Below are 19,534 nucleotides of genomic sequence, written 5' to 3' on the forward strand. Positions count from 1 at the left end.
ATTATGAAATCACATGACTGCTGAACTCACAATAAGCTATTATATACTGCTAGAAATATCTTAGTAAGAAAAAGCCCTAATTTTCTAAGTACTATGCACTCTGTAAATAGCAACTCCTTTCCCCAAAACCTTGCAATCTAAAAACCGTACGTGCTGAGAGCAAAATACAAGTGAAAGGGCATCTTGCTATCACCTACTGAGGTAATATTTGAGTGACACTTTATGGAACTTAATTGCTGTAATCAATTCAGGACTCCAAGGACTTTCTAGGACCTCGGGGTTATAACAGTCTGTACTTTGCTGCCCACTGGCTGGATGGGACTTCACAGTGCTAGGACTGGAAATTCAGTGTGCCCAATTACAGCAACTCTGACCTATTCCCACAGCTCTGAAGAGCACTGCTAAGTAGCGATGGAGCACAGGTACCCCAAACAAACTAGGGAGGTTTTATCACTACTATGTAAAATGGGGGAAAAAATTAATCCCTACGGGTAATATTTGTTGAGTGTTACCATGTCTGTTCTGATTTAGATATTAGTCCACATGTTGAAAACACACCAGTGTTTTGAGAGGTACTTGTTATTACCATGTATTCTCAGGTGGCTTGTAAGAAGGACAAAACAGAACAAAACACAGGACAAACAAACAAAAGTTTATTTTGGGCGAGATAAGAAGCAGGAACAAACAAACATCAAAGATTTTTAAAAAATCTTGGGACACTGCTGGCTAAATGGTCTCTCCATATACTTACTGGTGGGATAAATGGTAGGGTACTAAGTTATGGTAGGTAGAAATGCAAATCCAGGAAGAGGGAGCAGCCAAAACCTTAGGCTATATCTAAACTCCAGATACTGTAAGTATTTTTTTTTTTAGTACATAGCACGGTCTGAACATATTTTCCTAAATTCTTATGACTACCGTGAGCTTATGACAAACTATTTCAACTTCGCATAGTACAACAGTATTTGACAGTTATTTAAGAGAGTTAAAAATTAGAAACTCAAAAGACAAAATCCTTTTTTCTTTTTTTTAGTAACTGCCTCCAGTATTATCTCAAAATGAATTCTTAATTAAATGTCTTAGGAGAAACAATAGTTTAATATTCCTTCTTACTAGCATCCAATAAGCATTCCAACCAAGAAAAAAAATCCTTTAGGAATCACCATCATACCCACAACATCTTTGATTTGACAGAAGCAGTAACTGAGAAAGACAATGAAGATCTCATTCTGTGCAGAAAGCTCCTTCTCTATCAAAATTCTCACATGCATCAGTAACACAAATCTACAGATGCAGCAAACAGGACAACTTTAAGCACCTGGATATTGTTCTTTGCTGAAAGAAGGGAAAAGGCCTTGTCAGGAGTGGAATCTGTCAAAAGCTTGACAAGATTTAAAACCCTTATTTTGGTTTAAAGCTTTTGCCATTACTTTGGGATATTCTAGAAGAGGTACATCTGTTAAAAAAAAAAAAGTCACTGCTGTCAAGGGGTCTGCTAGTGCCCTATAAATCTGCACAGAAATGTAACCAGAAAGGCAAGGAATGGGTATGATGCTAGAGTAAAGTCAAAGCCTGGTCAAAAGTACAGAAAAATACCCAGCAGAGAGAATAAAAACATTCAAAGATCATCAACCAGAATATTAAAGTCACAAGTAAGGAACTAAAGTCCAAAAGATGGATGATGATTGCTTCCTCACAACCGCCCTTGCGTTAATATTACTCCAAGTCAGTTCCCATTAGGTAGGTAAGCATCTCGCTGAAGTCAGATGCAAAACCATTCCTTGCACTTCCAAAGAAAGAGAAGGACAAGGGGAAGGATGTACATCAAAAGCCAGTCAGCTGAACTTCAGGATCTTCGCAAATTCCCTTTGTGCCCTGGGCTAAACAAATTGAAACCCCCAGAGCTCAATTCTTGGGTAGACAAACTGCTCATGCCGGACACACAAGCCCTCAACTTACACTGCAGCTGTTAAAATATTTTAATGTCATGATAACATGATGTTGATCTAAAAGTATACGTAAACAATCCCGTATTTAAATCCTATAACGGAAGAGATTTGGGGATGGACATACACTCAGGCATAGCTTATGTAAGTATTAATGCATTCATGGCACTCCTTGCACGAGACAGATCACCAAGAGATCTCCATGCTCCAGAATAACTCACTCCAAGTCCAAGTGCTCTGTGCTGCTGGCAAGAAGGAAAGGCTTGTATTAAACTCACATTTTTGTTAGCACATTTTAGCGTTAACTAAATGTTCATGTTTCATTCTTTACGTGCGTTTGCAGAGAGTTTTCCATGCCAGGAGCTCACTCCCTGGAAGCTATAGGGTTGAATGCTCCTCTGGGATCAGGTCTGTGTTAGCTGCAGTGGCTGCTGTGTATATCCTACTTTCCGCAGCACAAAACCTGCAGGAGAATTCAATTACTAAAGAGTTCTCCCCCACTCTGTTTTGTAAATCCTCTTGCGTGCCATTAGCTCCATGCCGAGGGCACAGCGTCGCTGTACTCTGTTGTTAAACCAGTGCTTCTTCCTGTGCCCAGCATCTCTCTCCCTGGCTTGGCAGTAGGTGGGAAGGCTGCGGAGACAGCAAGCAGCGTGGAGGAGGAGTGCAGGGGAAGGAAGCCTCACGCCACGCTCCAGCAACCTCTTCCAACCCACACAGCCGGAAAACTGATGAGCCCCCCAGGGAGCACGGCCTGTCCTCCCCTGCTGAAAGGACGAGCCAGCACAGCAGCACCTTCGGAGAAAGAGGCTGCCAGTGGCAACTGGGGTTGGCAGAGGCCACGTACGCCCCAGTTCTCCCTCGGCCTTACAGAAGCACGAGCACTAAGCACAGCCAAGCCTTTCTGAGACATGGCCAGGGAGGGGGCAGCGTGACTGCTCCCTCCCCAGCGTGGGCACCCCAGCCAGCGCAGGCTGTACTTTCATGTACATATGTATAAGCTGAGCACTTACATATGGGGTACCCACACCTTCGGTCCCATTGAGGATTTACGTGACTCCTCTGCTTAGAGCAATCTCCTAAAGGAGGATTTTTACCCAGCTCCACCAGCAATGCACAGCAGAGCGAAAAGCACAAAAACCCAGAACTCTCCCTTCTCTGTCTTCCCCTTGGAGGCCATTTCATGTACCTCCTCTCCAGAAACAGAGCCTGGGAGTCCTGGGCTCCTATTAAGTTCCTACTCCACTGTACAGCTTGTCAGGGCATACTACGGGCAGGAAACTGCAGAGCAAGCACACTGTCATCACAGGCACAGCCAGGATTCAAGCTGTTTCTTGTTGACATTTGTATCTGTATTGCTCTTGAGTTGCAGCCCTGCTGCCCTAATGCAGCCCCTTCTGTATCTCTATACCGAGCTCTTACGTTGGTCTCAAACTTGGAAATGAGCTGTGCAAGCCATGCTGCTGAAATACAAATAGATTACCAAATTAGTAAGAGGTACCAGACAAGTGAGAGGGGGAAAAAAAGTGCTGAGCCTTAGGGAGGAGCGACTCCTCTTCCTCCCCCTGCCCCATCATCCCCAAGCAGCGACCAGTGGGGTGCTGCTCACACAGCTTGGCCAACTCCCTCCGATCTGACAGGAGGAATGGTAACAGCAGCTGCTGAAAGAGAGAAAACCGGAGAAAAGCAGGATCTGGCTTGTTCCTCCTGGCAGGCGTAGCTCCTCTCCGGCAGAGCCTCTCGCAGTCAGGCTCTGTGTCAGCAGCACCGTTGGAATTCAGAGCAAGGGCAGAGAGGGACTTGCACTAGGAGAAAGGAGCAAAAGAAAATGAATGCAAAAAAACCCCCAAACGCCTCTAGGATCTCCAGAGACTGCAGCATGTAGCCAGGCAGGCAGGCATGCACTTGGGAAACCACTTTGCTGATTTCCTTCGTGAAACAGTTTGATGGGGGAAATCTGGTTAATCTTCCAGTTGCTGGGAACTAGCTTTTTTTGTAAGTAATGCAGCAACTGCAGTTGGGTTAAGAGGCAATACAACCAAAGGGAGGAATTATTTAATGGCTGGAAGAAATGAGCAGGAATCAGGACTTTTGGGCTGCACTTCCCTGAAATACATTAGTCTAGCTCCACTGAAACCTAGGCTCTCATTTTGGTTTTATCCCTCAGTTCAGTTCTGGCCCCAAATTTCAGAGTTAATGGGCATATGTCATTTCTATTTAGGCCAGATAGGTTTGAAAATGTTCAGCAAAATCAGCCTGAAAAGCAGGCTGTAATGACTTCGGACATACCTCTTCACAGATCAGTTTCCAGCAAAACAATACTGCAGTGTTTTTATTTATTTACATCATCGTTGTTGTTATTCTGAGGATACAGACTAGGATTGCTTTATCTGTAAGAGATCAGACCATCCAGAAGAAATGTAGCCTAGCTTTATTAATTTTTTGTTGTTGTTGAGGAATGTAAAATATTCAGTTCTGATGCCAAATAGATCTCACATATCTTTTATAAATTAAATTCTTGCTTATGAAGGAAGACACAAAATACCTGTGCAAAGTTACATTCCTTTGAATATATTTTCCCACTTAGCGGGTATCATTTGCATACAGAGAACCTGAATAAGAAATCTTACAAACAGAAGCTTCCTCCTGCGGACAACAAGAAGTCTATGGAAGTATGTTTTTGTGTGTTACTTCCAAATATCTTAGAAAGAGACTTTAGTACTGAGCATATGACATATTAAAATGACTGTCACAATCATCCCTTAGATATCATGACTATAACTTTAAACTCGGTCAACACTGGGGACACACTTGGCCTGATGTAGTCAAAGATGCAAGACGTTATGGTCTTACGTATAAAACCAATGGCTATGGATCAAGCTGAGTATTTTGAACCTGGACCTGTACACACAAGGAAATATTTGATATAGTCATCTTTCTCTGGACCACTGTCAACTATTAACAACATATGCAGAAAAGCCCTCATCCTGCAAGTAGTATGCAAACTCTTTTTTTTTTTTTTCTATCTTCCAAATGTATTATAGTCCAGTCACTGGGACGCATAACGCCTCTTTCATGAAGCATAGTGCTTTACACATGAAGTACACTAAAACATACGTAACTTTGAAGTTGTCAAGTGAACACTTCTCCCATGCTGGTGCAGTTTTATCTGCAGGGTACATTTAGCACCAGCCACAACTTACCTTTCTCAAAAAAAAATATCGGAAAATGAGAGGCTCAGAAAGAACAAGAAAAACCAAACACATCAAGTAAGTGTTTGGACAGAGAGAGACCAAAGTTACAGGGAAACAGCTTTCTCAAGGGCTGGGGAAGAAGGGGGCTAAATCATTCAAAAACCTGTGTACAAACTCCTGCACAACATAAGCCGAATGAGCTAGGAGGGTAGTATGGAACACCTCTCTTCTAAAAATAAGATGGAATGGTTTTACAATGAAATGGAAAGGTGTAAATTTGATTCCAAACCAACAAAAAGGAAACATTCGTACATTAAATATTAAGAACAGAGTAATGTAGCTAAGAATTTAACAAGGTTCTTAAATATTATAATAGATAAAACATCTTCAGCATAGTTGTAACTAGTTGCAGCATCAGCACTAGAAATGACATTCAATTGCAGTTTCAAAGCGTAAGTCAACTTCTTAATTCAGTTCAGCAAAACAACTTCTACGTATACACCACCACTTATGAATTTTAAATGTATATCAGGAAATATTCCAGTCTGTGACTCTTTTCCTCTCTTACACTCCCACTCATACTGTAAGTTTACATATAGTAGACCTAATCTATTAAAGACAAAGATTACTTAATGCATTCCTGAAATGAATCCATTCTAGGGTGTAACACAATAGCTACTCAACAGTGTACTAAAACACTTCCTACCACTCTACTCCTTAAGAGACTAAGTAAAAAATAACAGACAACTGAAACTAGCCTGTAAAAATGTAGGGAGGCAAAACATAATTCATTTATCTGTTTTTCCATCTGTCAATATCCTGTTCATCTTCTAATATGAGATCGATAAAAAGTGCAAAGTTTCAATATTCCTGTTTATGGTGTGCAAAAACATCTTGAGAACATTTTAACTAGAATAAGCACTACGCTGGGGATCAAGCTACTTCTATCTTGTCAGAAACTTTGAAAACAAACATACTTCGAAATAATTTTGCCCACTTCTTTTTTAAACAGACACTTCAGTAAGTACACTTTATTACAACTACATATCAGTAAGGTTATTTTGCTTAAAGAGCAAGAGCTCCTGTGAGGCGAGAGCCTGCCGTCGGGCCAGATGCACCAGTAAGTACACACGTAAAATGACATCAGGTATCTCTACTAAGCAGCTTTCTTGCAGGGCCAGATCAAATCCCCTGTCTCCTCACACTCTGTTATGAGGAAACGAAGTGGTGATAGGAACTTTGCAAGAAAAAAAATCTAAGATGAACAAAGTCGGTCAAAACATCTGGAGGATAAAGAGACTACCACACACTGGGTTTCTGCTCACTTACTCTCCTTTTGGCATTGACTTACAGCAGCAAATGCTTGCCACTTGCTTGCTTCTGGCTAGGTCAAACAGTCTTTCACTAGCCCAGAAGGTAGTCCTGGCTGGCGGGGAGGCCTGGGCACGTCAGGAACATGTCATGTCCCACCTCTGGGTCTTGGCAGTCTTTGCCTGGAAATCCTGAAATACTGTACAGTCATACAGCGACAGTGCAGGTGCCATTCAGCAGGGCAAAGAAGAGATCCTCACTAGTAAGGGAACTTGCATGTCCTCCAGATCTGGCTCATTCCGGTATTCCGACATGAAAGCAGTGATGGACAGGTCTTTTTCCCAGGGGTCGAAACTTTTCTCTGCATGTGTGAAGACCAGTGTCCCAGTTCTCAAAGGCTGAACTGGAATACTGTAGGAGAGGGTCTGACCCTCCACACATTGGTCCCAGCACCAGACTCGACCGAGCAGCTGACACCTCAGCCAGGTAAGTGGAGTCCACACACAGCAGCAGATGCAGCTTTTTGCTCATCAGCAGGGAGAGCGTACACCAGGAGGTAGCTGGAAACAGGACAATTTCTTCTAGGTGCAGCACCAGTGTTTAAGTCGCACTTGACACTGCAGATCATGCTCATGCTGGTAGCTTAGTTGCATTCCCACACTGGACAAACCTTTCATGAATCTAGCTTGAGTCACCAGCAAGGACTGCCTTGGTGGAGGCAGGACGAGCACCATCACAGCCTGCTGAATAACGGGTACTTCTTTTCCTAGCTTGGTGTCACTTGGAGACATATTTCTGTGGTATCTGTCATTCCTGGAGTGCAGCAGGTTTATTCTTGAGCTTTCATCATGCCATTTAGGACAGAGCCCTTGGTGCCAGGGGCTGCTGCTAGGTCTCACACAGAAGCAGCTTTTGCTGACAAAGGCAGGGCTAGCTGCCACTGGATCTTTTTGCTTGGTCGTTTTCTCTGCATTGGTCATAACTGAAACTTCTCTGCCCAAGAATGATGCTGCAGCTTGTTTTGTCAGCACCTGATGAGATCACCACTAATTGTTCTGAAAAATAAAATTTTATCATGGTATCTCATGACCTAGCAGAGATTCTTAGCAGAGATTAACTGTTGATTTGTCAGAATACATCATTTTCCCAGGCAAGAAAGAGATACATTCTTCAGGTGATACACCAATCACAGAAGGAATGTGGCTTAAAAATAGTCAAGAAGTCCCGCATGGAAAGGAGAAGTTTGTAAAGAAGCAGATTAGGGGAGGTAACCATTAGAAACATGATTTTATTCACAGGGTTCTTATAATAAGAGATTAAAGGATTAAAATGTTCTCAAAAGTTCTGAAAAAGTTTAGTTTGAACTAATAGGCCAGAGATTTTCAGGTTGTACCTGAAGGTGAGCAGGAAGGGGGAACGGGAAGGATGCCTTGGCCACCTAACCCTGTAGCTCTTCCCATGGAGGAGAGAGGTGCAAAGGTCTTGTTTATGGCCATAATGGACACAGGTATTAAAAAAAAAATCCTCCCGCTTCATACACACCAGGACCACCTAGTACAGCACCTACAGCAACACATTTTCAAAGAAAACACGACATTTATGATAATGTAATCACTATCTGTGATGCCATTGTACCAAGGACAAACAGCCCACAGGAGGAAGCAGAAAGCGCAAGTGAGCTGAGCAGCGAGAGAGTCAATTTGCAGGGAAATGTCCCAGCACGGAAAAAAACCAAGAGAAGACTCACAGAGAAAATGTATTTGGTATAAGCAGAATTCTCTCAAAATAGAAAGGCTCGTGAAGTTTTATACAAAGTGTTAGCAGCTTGTTCAAAACACGCACTTCACCACTTCAGTACTCAGCAAGATGATAGGGAGTATTTTTTCCTCATGATTTCTTCCATGTTGCTGTAATAAATCAAATCACTGCCAGGCTGCATTCCCCATGCTGGTGAAGCAGCGCAAACAAATAGCTCCATCTCTGTAACTTATATAGCCTTTGTACTGCCTGACTTTTTCAGGGAAAAAAAAACCAAAAACAAAAGAGCAGCCCCTTGTCCCCCTCCCCCAGGGTCTTCTTGCTTTTCTATGCCCTTGTGAAAACTAAAATGTTCACAGCCCTGAGGAGCAGACTAGACCTCAAAGCCCACCATTGCTCCTTCCGAGCCCTTTCCTCAAAACACTTAAAACCCCTTCTGACAAGGCTAGCTTTAGAGAGAAACAGAAAATGCAGATTTATATCCTGCGCTGTACATGCACAAAATCAGGCACCACTGGCTTCCTCCAGCTCTCTGTGCTGAGTGGAAAAGCTTGGCTGACTCTGGACATACAGGTAATCCTCCAAATCACAAATCAAGTTTACCTGATCAGTGCCATGGGGTAGACAAAGATAGATAGGTAGGCACGAGACAGAGTCATCAGAACTTGCAGTTGGACAGAACCCCCCTTCTTGCCTCCCTTACTGCTCTGAAAGTCCTACTTCAATTTTCAGAGAGTAACAGAATAGCTGAGGTTGGAAGGGACCTCCTGAGCTCAACCCCCCCATATATACATATGTATGTATATACACATATGTGTGTGTATATATAGACACAAACCCATCATCTGTTCAAAGTGAGTATGTTAGGAACTCAGCCAAGTTAAGGAAAGACAGAACCTTAGAGGAAGGGAAGGTAATGAAAGATGCAGAAGCAATGAAAAAGAGGCCCCGAAGTTATTCAGCACATGCTTAACTACGCTGCCTACCTGTGCCTGGAGGCACTCTCCTCTAACACACCCATCTGTCCACATCTCTCATTTTTCAAGAGCTGCTCTCTCATGTCTTTTCCCAAAGAAATCCTTTCTGATGCCCAGTAACACAGAGAAAGATGGGCACAACCAGTGTTCCAGCACGAGGCAGTATGCTATAACAGGGTAAGGGAGCTGCAGTCCAATCTTTCTTTTCTTTGGTTTATGAAACAAACAATGAAAAGCTCCCTCTAAGCCACGCTCCCAAACAGTTGCCTACACAGACGATGTTACATCAGGAGTGACTGGCAGGCAGCTAAATTCAGTTGGCATATGCAGGTCCATGACCTGAAAGATGTCATGAGTGAAGAGAACCAAGATGCCCACTAGTGATGGACCTCTTCTGAAAGAGGGAAACTACCTGGACCAAGACCAAGACCGTGCCTGTTAACAGTCTGTTAACCTCCTCGCTGCGCTCCATGCAGAAGCACAAACATATTGCACCTGACTGTAAGTACATGTTGAAGACATGGAAAGAAGGAAGGGACATGGCAAAATGAGACACTTAAGAACTGAAAACAGTTCACTGTTGGCATGGAAATCAGCAACAAAGCACTGTGGAAAAATACAAATCAGGATCTGACAGAAGTTCGCAAGCAAATCTTGACACCACCTGCGATCCCTACAGAGAACTCAGCATTCAGCCAGCTAAATGACATTTTGAAATTAACTACTGGATTCCAAATGACCATGAACAGTTGCCAGGCTTGTCCTGTTTGTAAAGTAATCTGCATTTGTGTAAGTTGCTGATTTTTAAAACCAGGCTCTACTATCTCTGTAAATGCATACTCAATGGAAAAACATCTAACAACTCAGTATCTCACAAGCAGAACGTGTTTTAGGGAGATAGGGAAGCAAGCCATGACATCAACAAATCCTAGGTTAAGCTTCTCCCCTTGTTATTTATTATCCCTATGATGTGTCCCTTCAGCACCAAGAGCCACATTCCTCCCTCAGATGCCCTTGAGCCCAGGGAGAGCCATTTATGCTTCCTAGCAGCAGCATTTTCTTAAGCACTAGGAAATTTTTAAAACAATCTGCAATCCAGGATCAGCACATTTGTGAGAAGCCCTTGTCATTTCAGCTGTACTCCACGGTCATTCACCAGGGTTCACCAGGAGGAATCCAAAAGCAGGAGTAAAGCCATAGTTAATTACACACCTTAGTCCTTCACATGAACAAACAATATTACTAAACACACACTAACCCAATCAGTTGACCTCTTACTTGCAGTTGAAATTGAAAACACACAGTCAGCTATTCCTCATTACGTTTCTTTTGTTTAGATGAAGCTTTTTTTTGCATTTTAGTGTATTTTTGCTGAAAAAAAAGTACCTCTATGGAAACAGCAGGCAGTAATTTATAAAAATTATTTATGATTCTTACTGCAAGTTTTATTTTACTACCATACTATCATATCACAACATTACATTTAACAAACAGAAGATCTGAGTCAGATAGAAAACCATTTTCATGTGGGCACAGAACCTTACACATGATAAGAATAGCTAATGTTGTAGTAGTACTAGGACTTTGGAAATTTTAGTAGGAAAAACCTAAGCAAAAACACCCAAGCAAACCCCAAAACAGAAAACAAGCTAAATTTCCAATCCCTGTCAGACAGCCCTTTATACAAAAGAAAAATATTAGGCAGATGATGATTCATTAATCGAGGCAATCTATTAAGAACTAATGGAAATGAAAACAGATTTGAAACTGTCAAAAACACACAAACGCTTTGACCATGTAAAAGCCAAATCTCAATGAGAATTCAGAAGACTTAATGGGCAGAGGATAATCTCTTTTTATCAGAAATTATCGACTATGTTCCCAGTCAAGACATACTTTAGTGCACACTTTAAAAATCCTACATAAACGAACAGCAAGTAGATAACTGGTAGCAGTTAGGCAAATGATCCTGGAATGACTGGGTCCTGACATTACTCATCCTCTTTGGATTAAACATTAGAAAACTTAACTAATTCAAATGGAGAAACAAAGAACAGCTATGCTTGAAGAGAAGCCGAGTGTCATCAATAAATGAACAGCACTGTTCTCTCAGTTCACATACACATCCATGGCCTCTCTGAGGAGTAACAGAAAGGAAATCCAATTGCCTCCTACTGATGATCAGACTCACAACAGTGGGTCTTACGAGACCACCTACCCACTGTTTTATAAAAGTTGACCTCCCAAAGGAGGACAACTTCAGCAGTCTTCAGCTCATGTCCCTTCATGTCACCAACCACAAGGAAAGCTGAATATCTCACAGACAGTCTGTACGGCTGGGTACTCAGCACATTCCCTGTGCAGTCTCACCCTATAATTGATTTTACCTATAAACCAAGCAAAGGTTTTGCAAGTATGAAAACTCTGCGCACTGTAAAGAGGGTGTGTATCACCAGGCTTTTCACCACCAAAGAATCCCACTGGCAAGCATGCTGGGAAAAAAAAAGCAAAAAAAAGCAAAAAAAAGCATCGACTTGCACTAGCAGCCTTCACATCCCTGCCTGCAAAATCCATCAAGCCATATAAAATGACAATCAGATCTAGCCCACCAACTTTCAATCTTCAGCTTGAAAATTTCAGAAGGGACCTGTGGAAACGATGTACCCAATAACCACCGAAACTCTTCTAACCCCACTGAAAGTCCCAGGTTTTATTTGATAGCTGTATGAAGCCTTCTGCTTGGTCTCAGCTGCCCATTGTACAAAGATGTTCTATAAAATGAATTGGGTATTACAAAACTCACTACAGTAACCGGCTCTGGGATAGCAGAAAGAGATGACAAACTCTGCAGGCACAGAGAATGAATTTCAGAAGAGAGTACAAGTGAATGCCTACGACTGCAGCCCCCCATGTACGTGCTCTACAGGCACCACTCCTTCCCAGGACAGCCCGTGTGGCACCTCTCCTTTGAGAAGATTAAGAAACCAGAATACACCAGCTGCCACTTTAAATGTATTTGCTGTGTAAATAGCGGACTGATGTTTTGGGCTGCAACTTCTGCATGGATCTACACTTATCGCAGGCAATACTGCAGAACAGGTTACAAGTAAATGGAATGCAAAGCACAAGTCTTTAAAATTACGCTAACTAGAAGAGTTTTGTAGAATAATCACCAAAGAGACAGGATGAAAAACACTTCTAAATACACATTTTATTTACTCCTTATTCTCAACCTACGACAACTGAGAAGATGTATAGAGCAAGCAATGACCACCTTTCCTTCTCCTGCAGAGATAAGAGAGGTACTGACACTGACCGTTTGCACGATGCATGAAACGTATTTTCCTACTATTCCTGTCATCTCTTTCCTAAGATTTCTCAGCAATGCGCTCTCAAGAATGATATGCAATAACTGGAGACAAACCTAGAGATCAGCATGGTTTTTACACAGATGTCACATCAAACTTTAGTATAGTGGAATAAATGCCCAGTGCTATTGCCCTGCATCACAGCAGTCTCCTTTCTGGCTCCTGTAGCTTACACACGATGTCATCAAGTTGTGGTAATACCAAAATTTGTGCTACTTGTTAACAATACAAAGGACCCCGAGCAGAGCCTTCTACCCTAATGTATGACCCAAAGCCATTAACACTGCGGATGAAATTCATACCTACCACCACACATATTGCCAGTATGATAATACTATATGCTGTAATGACATGCTATATATTGCACCGCCAGCCACAACTTCCCAACTCCCTGCTACAGCCCTGATGTGCCAGGGCTGTAGAAACTGCTACAGAGTCTAGGCAGGCTTCTGCATGCACAGTCCTTCTCACTGCCCTTTTTAAGGCAAACTCTGAACATTAGCTACCAGGGTCAGTCTCACTGGTGTTTAGTCCCCATAGACACCAAAGGACTTTCAGAATCTAAAATGCTTTTGTGGATCTGGGCATGAATCCCACCAAAACTGTTTATCTAATTCTTGGTGTCAAAGGTACTTGCATAGTACCTTTGATGGAAGTACACCATCCTGGCTTACAAACCAGTAAAGATAAAGTCCTGCTTCTCTGGTGTACTGAGCATCTAGATGCCCTCTAGCATCGGCAGTAGGAGGCAGGCTGTGGATGCAGGGATGAGAAGAGCCTAAGGGAAACCAGAGCAGGGTTAGATGCAGGCCAAAAGGCTAAGAAAAGTCAAGAAAAGAAGGTGCACGTATGGCTTAGAAGGAGCCCATGCTGGAGAAAAAGCGGATAGATAAAAGCAGTTAACAAAAAGACCTACTACAACAGAGTTGTATAAAGCAAGAAGAGACCACCTTTCCTCCTCCTTCAGAGATCAGAGAGGTACCACAGAAATCCAGTCAATATTTAAATATGAACTTCCTACCAAAAAGACAGGTGGAAGACACAAGGCATAAATTAAACCCCATCTTAAATGACGTGAACACAAGGAGGAAGGGGATGACCTGAACAGGAAACACTGGCGTTACTAAGCAGAAAGGCACGCGGAGCGAGTGCCGCAGGCTGTCAGCACCCTCACTGCCACGCAGGCACCACCACGGCCAGGCAGCAGCGGCTTCTCGCCCAAGCCAGCTCCCCAGCCCTGCCCACACCAGACCTCGCTAATCCCATGCCAGGCCACCCCTTACTCTCTCTCTGCTCTTTTGCAAAACCAAGCTGAACTTCTAAGCACCTATCCAAAGGCAGCTATTTCCAACAGCCCCGATAACCGAGTCAAGTACACAAGATAAAGCCTCTCACGTGTTGACAAGCGTTAAAACTTACGCCTTGTGAGAAGTGAGGAAAGCCATTTCACATGCTCAGGTGTTGCTCTCAAATGAGCACTTTGGAGGTGTAAATATAAACAAACAATCTAGAAGGGACCAGTCTGATAGTTCTGCAGGTGCAAGAAGGGCGATATTTGCTTGCGGTGGGTATCATTCCCGATCATTTGCTGGGGCTGGGAACGACTCTGCGTTAGAGGGTATTTGTTGCTAACTCCTGGAAAGAATTTTTCAATGAAATGCTGTTTTAATGGAAAATGTAATTTTACAGAAAAAATGCAATTTCTTATGGGAAGGTTTCATTGAAGCTTGTTTCTGGAAAAGATGGGAGTCTTTACTGAAAGCAAAGAGCACTGGGAAATTCTGGACTGACATATCAAACAGCATTCAGATCTCTCCCCGGTGTAAATAGACACACACCTAATAGTTCACAATTGTGAAGGTAAAACAGTATTATTTGCTTACCCAATGGACCTCACTGCCTTAAGCCCCCTGTGCTAATGGGTTTTTGTATCCTATTCTCTTGTCATCAAGAATGTAATACAAGGCAAACAAGCTTTCATTCCCAAAAGGGTGACCCTATTTAGAACTACCTAAAGCACTAAAAAAAGCCCCCCAAAACCACAAAATCACAGGGCAGGGCAACAAACAAGACAAAAATCTTCATCAGGAAGATGTTTCCCTCTGTGGTCATGCACCTTCCATCACCTGAAAGCCTGCACCTTCTGCGTTCATTACGAGGGCACTTGTGCCTGCAGAAGTTGTTTGCTTCCATATCTCTGCAACTCTTTTCTTCAATGTGGCAACTACTTTTTGTCTACAATCATCAGTGGGTTTTTTTCAGCTTCAACAGTGTCATTTTCCTCCTCCAAAAAGCCTCACACTAGCTAGTGCATCATCTACTTCACATTAATCATCACAGCTGGTAATGGATTATAACACTCCTGCGCAGACTCAACTCATTTCTTTACAAGTACATAAATACGTATTTTTGCATATATTTTATATGTATGAGCACACACAAACACACTATAATAGCAGCTTCAATTACAAACATCATCTATATATCTGTTCACTGTTAAAAAATGTCATGTTTGTTCCCGGTTTTAACAGAAAAATTTCACCTGCACACTTCTCCTAGAAGTGTTCTCTGATCAGTTAATCTGTGTATTATCTCCCAGAAGAGATTAGGTATAAATTCAGTAAATACCTAAGCTTCCCTATCTTTAAATGTTTTGATTTTATAGTACCCTTCCAAAAGTGAGCTTGTTTACTCTGTATAGGTGCCATACAGTGATCTTTCACCTTTGCCTCCAATGCGAATTAAAATTTGATGTGTACACACAGGACTTACAATGGGTACAGTTTTATTACTGAAAAAACTCATCACGGAAATTGAAAGTCACTGTGCCATTCAGCTGATTTCTAACTGTAATACCACTAGGTTAGCTTGAAGCAGTTCAGAGGCACTCAGCAACACACATCTATTTCAGTCCAGTGAAGATCGACAAAGGTTAACCCTTGATCACAACTGCTGCTCCTCTCTCTGCTTTCATCGATAAGAAACATTTTCACGGTGACAAACCCAAACCACTAGCCAGTGTCTTTACATTGCAGGGACAAACCCCAGGAAAGGAGGGTGAGTGGATTTTCATTCTGGCCCTATCATTAGAGCTAGGCACAGCTATAGCTCCCACCGCATCTCCACAGAAGTCCTGCCGGGGAGAGTGCCTAAAGCACGCTCAGCAGCCGCACCGGTTAGGCCCACTCTGGAGCGGCTGCCTTCCAAGCTGGAGGTTGAAACAGACCTTCTGAATGAACACCACTAGTTCACCAAGTTCCAACAGCTTTCTGCTGCTTCAGACATGCACTGGGATTTCCTTCAGAGAAAATGGGGAGTGAACATGGTCCACGTGCAAAATAATGAAAACTGGGATAAAAAATACCAATGATTTGTTAGCTCTTATTTCTTGCCATGAATATTAGGCTGTATGGGTTTTATAAGGGCAAATGCCTACTTTAGGAAGACGTTACTGTACTAGAATGACTCATCTTGATATGATTTATTTTATGCTAGAAGCATTGCAAGTAGCACAAGTCCTCGATCACATCTCTGTGTGCTTCAGGGAATGAAAGGCACATAGAGTATACAAGCTCATAGCTCCTTCAGTTCACTAGCTGCACAACATCTGGGCTAAGCCTTCCAAGTCCTAAAACCCAGAACAATACAGGGGCCTTTTCTTTAATCTTTGCACGCTCACAGTTATTTTCTCTTAACCGCAGGGAACCAGTATTCTACCCTTGATTTGTTTTTCACTATATTAATTCTATTACGTTGGCTGTCTTTGGCTTGAAAGTAATACTCACATGACCCATCACGCTACCTGTTTGCCAGAATATTGTCTCAGCAGGCATTCTCAATTCATGAGTCAGAATCCAAAATAATAATAAGGTATAATGTGGTTCAGGAGCATAAAGCAAGCAAACACTTGGGGGAATTTTATCTACTTTGTATCTGAGCCTTTGGGCTTACGGCCCCAAGCTTCTCCATATGACTATGAGATCCAGATTGCTGTTAGGGTTTGGTGGTTTGGTTTTGGGGTTGTTTTCTTGTTGTTGTTAATGAAAGCTGAGATTCTCACATATTCCCACGATTCCAGGAGTTAAGTCTATCAAAAACATTCTGAAGAACTGAGAGACTGTAAAATTACAAAAGCTGTAAACAGCATTATCACGAACTAATAAGGAACCTGGAAATTACTTCCTCATCCCAATCCTTCAAAGTGGACAGCTAAAGACCTAGTTCCCCTCTTCTGTTACTAACATGATTCTTACAGTACAAATCCTAACACAGATATTTGTGTAACAGGTAGATCTCTGGTCTTCTGCTGCCATTAAAACTGCTTAAACTGCTTTTCCCAAATAATGTTCTTGGAAGAAATCAGTGGGGCTTTACTGAAAGGCACGGAGTTAAGTATCTCAGAAGCACCCTTGAATCCCGCTAGATATTTGTGTTCTCTAGTGACCTTTAAAATCTGGCTTTTATAGATAGAACATTTCTTCTACAGCAACCACTATCCAGCAAGCTAGTCTTCTTAGCCATGCTACTATACTTTCAAGTTGTCTTCTTAAAAGCGTATTTATACTTTGCTGAAAGACATTATATCAGCACAAGACAGATTCAGGATTGAGAACAGTTCCCAAGAATTCACGCTTTGCCTTACAAATGCCTGGTTTACAGAAACATCCAGTTGGATCCTAAAACACATCCCTAAAGAAACCGACATGCTCATATGCACTTGGCATGGCAGCTTGTAAGCAGCAGTGAGAGAAAACACAAAACACAAATTAACATATGCATGCTAAAAAGGCAGGAATTTCTAAATTGACCCAAAGAGGCACAGTTTTGAAAGAATTCAAATACATAGTTTTGAAGGATTCAAATACACAGGGTTTCCTCTCAACATGGTACATGGCGTTATTTAATTTCAATTCTGCACAGTTGTGGTTCCTCTCCCTCTGAAATAAACAGATGCTAAAACAACTTGCTAGTATGCGAGGCAACATGTAGACAGATTACACTTCCCAGTCCTAGACCGACACGACCTCATTGTCAGGCAAGGAAAAAAGCCTCATCTGAAGCGATACAGGATCTTGTCCATTCTCCTGGGGATACCACATCATACGATACATACGTCTGCATTGACGTACACTCTATTTTATGTTATAATCTGTATATTTTACAAGCTGGCCACAATGCCTTATGTAACAGATCCCTGTTTAATATGGAACAGCATGTTCATCGCAATCCCAGCAGTTTCCCTTGCCCCGAGTAATTCTGCCCCACAGGGCTCCCGCGCAGCTCCGGCTGGAAAGAAACGCCGCTCGGACGACTGCCGCTAACGTTTCTTATTTTGGGCTTCGAGCTCAAACCACGGTAACGGGGGGCCTCCGCGTTGCAAGAGAACCATCTTGTGAGGGATGCCACCGGCTTCCCAGCAAAGCTGTTGCAGACTAAGGGGGGAGGCGGTGGGGACATCGTTTCCCAAGGACCAACGCCAGCCTGTCCCGGCTTCTTTTTGGGCAATACAGACACCGTCACCCCGACGATGCCTCGGCCACCAACGCCACCTGCACCGCTGCTTTGTTAATTCACACCAAAGGAGCCCAAGGCTGGCCGGCTGGCCGGGATAACGCGCGATACGGACGGCAGCCGAGCAACTTCTGCTGCTGTTTCGCCAAACACGCACCGAGTATTGTGCCATGAGCAGCTTTCCCCGCTACTCCGCCGAACGTGAGCGGAGCAGCAGCCGGCGCTGCCCGCCGCCGGCTGCGGGAGCACAAGCGCGGCTGACCGACGGCAAGCTCTGCCGGGACCCCGAAATCCTGCTGCTCCCCCCCTCTCTAAATTATGCAACGGAGAAGCAATTCGGGTGGCACTTACCGCCTCCGAGTCTTCAAATCCATGCAGGTACAAATTGTCGTACATGGAGGTCCGCTGACGCCGGGCGCCTCTCTCGGTGCGGAACGGGCGCTGCGAGGCGCCGCGGGGGAGGGGAAGGGGGAGAGGGAAAGGGGAAGGGGGGGGGGCCGAACGGCGGCAGAGGCCTGTGAGGCGGCGGCGGGGCCGAGCCTGCCCTCTCAGCGCTGCGGATGCCCCAGCCGCCCGGCGCCGCCTCCCGCGCCCACCGCCGCCGCCGCAGGTGCCCCTGCCGGCGCCGCGCCGCCCCGCAGGCTCCCCCCCGCCTTCCCGCCCGCCGCGGCCCGCTCCCCGCGCCGCCGCGCCCCATTGGCTGCGACGCGCTACCGCCGCTCCACCATTGGCTGCGACGCGCTACCGCCGCTCCACCATTGGCTGCGACGCGCTACAGCCGCGCCGCCATTGGCTGCGACGCGACGCTACCGCCGCCGAGCGGGGAGCAGCCGAGCGCCGCTGCCCCCCCCCCCCCCCCCCCCGCCTCAGCAACCGCCTGACGGCGCCCGGCGGCGGCCCTGACGAACTAACGACAGCGGCTGCGGGGCCGCTTCTTGTCAGGTTGCCCGAGGAGGGGGCAAATAAAGGGGGCATTTTTCTCTTTCTTTCTTTCCCACAGCCTCACTTCTTCAAGATTCCAGAGAACAGCGGTTCGTTTCTGCGGGGAAACGCACACCCGCGCCAAGGTCTGGAAACAAGCTAACGCAAGTCCTAAACACTAAGAATTAAAAGAACGTAAGTTTGGGCCTTATTTACAACTAAATTAAGAAACAAATTTCTAAAACGGGTCCTACCGGGGCTGTAATACTGCAGCTTCTGGTTCCACCTCACATTTCAAATAACCGCTTGTTTCTGCGGAGTATCAGCCGCACACACATGCTGTACCTCACAGTTGCCAACGAGACAGGCAAACCTCGTTCCACAGGTGAAGAAACCACGTCCAGAGAAGCTAAAGGACTAACAAGAGTCAGTCACACGGTGAGGAAACCGCAAAGCCAGCCCTTCACGTGTATGTCTCTTGACTTCCCATCTTGTGTACTTAAGCACTGAATGTTTTTCGTTTCCAGAACGTCACAACTTGCAGTGGG

The 19,534-nt window shown here is 44.1% G+C and overlaps 1 protein-coding gene across 4 annotated transcripts in view; it reads right to left on the reverse strand.

The window, feature by feature from the left end:
* CACNB4 (calcium voltage-gated channel auxiliary subunit beta 4) overlaps positions 1 to 18,677 on the reverse strand; it is a 65,239-nt gene extending 46,562 nt beyond the window's left edge. For all 4 annotated transcript variants that reach the window (XR_012650545.1, XR_012650547.1, XR_012650546.1 and 1 more), the window contains exon 1: positions 18,417 to 18,677. Coding sequence is in view for 1 of the 4 variants with exons in the window: in XM_075029070.1 (XP_074885171.1) it covers positions 18,417 to 18,461 (45 nt within the window). In the remaining 3 variants the exon portion in view is untranslated. The remainder of the gene's footprint in view (positions 1 to 18,416) is intronic.
* Between the last annotated feature and the right edge of the window lie 857 nt (positions 18,678 to 19,534).

The sequence above is a fragment of the Buteo buteo genome, chromosome 5 (genome assembly GCF_964188355.1).
Source record: "Buteo buteo chromosome 5, bButBut1.hap1.1, whole genome shotgun sequence".
Lineage (NCBI taxonomy): Eukaryota > Metazoa > Chordata > Aves > Accipitriformes > Accipitridae > Buteo > Buteo buteo.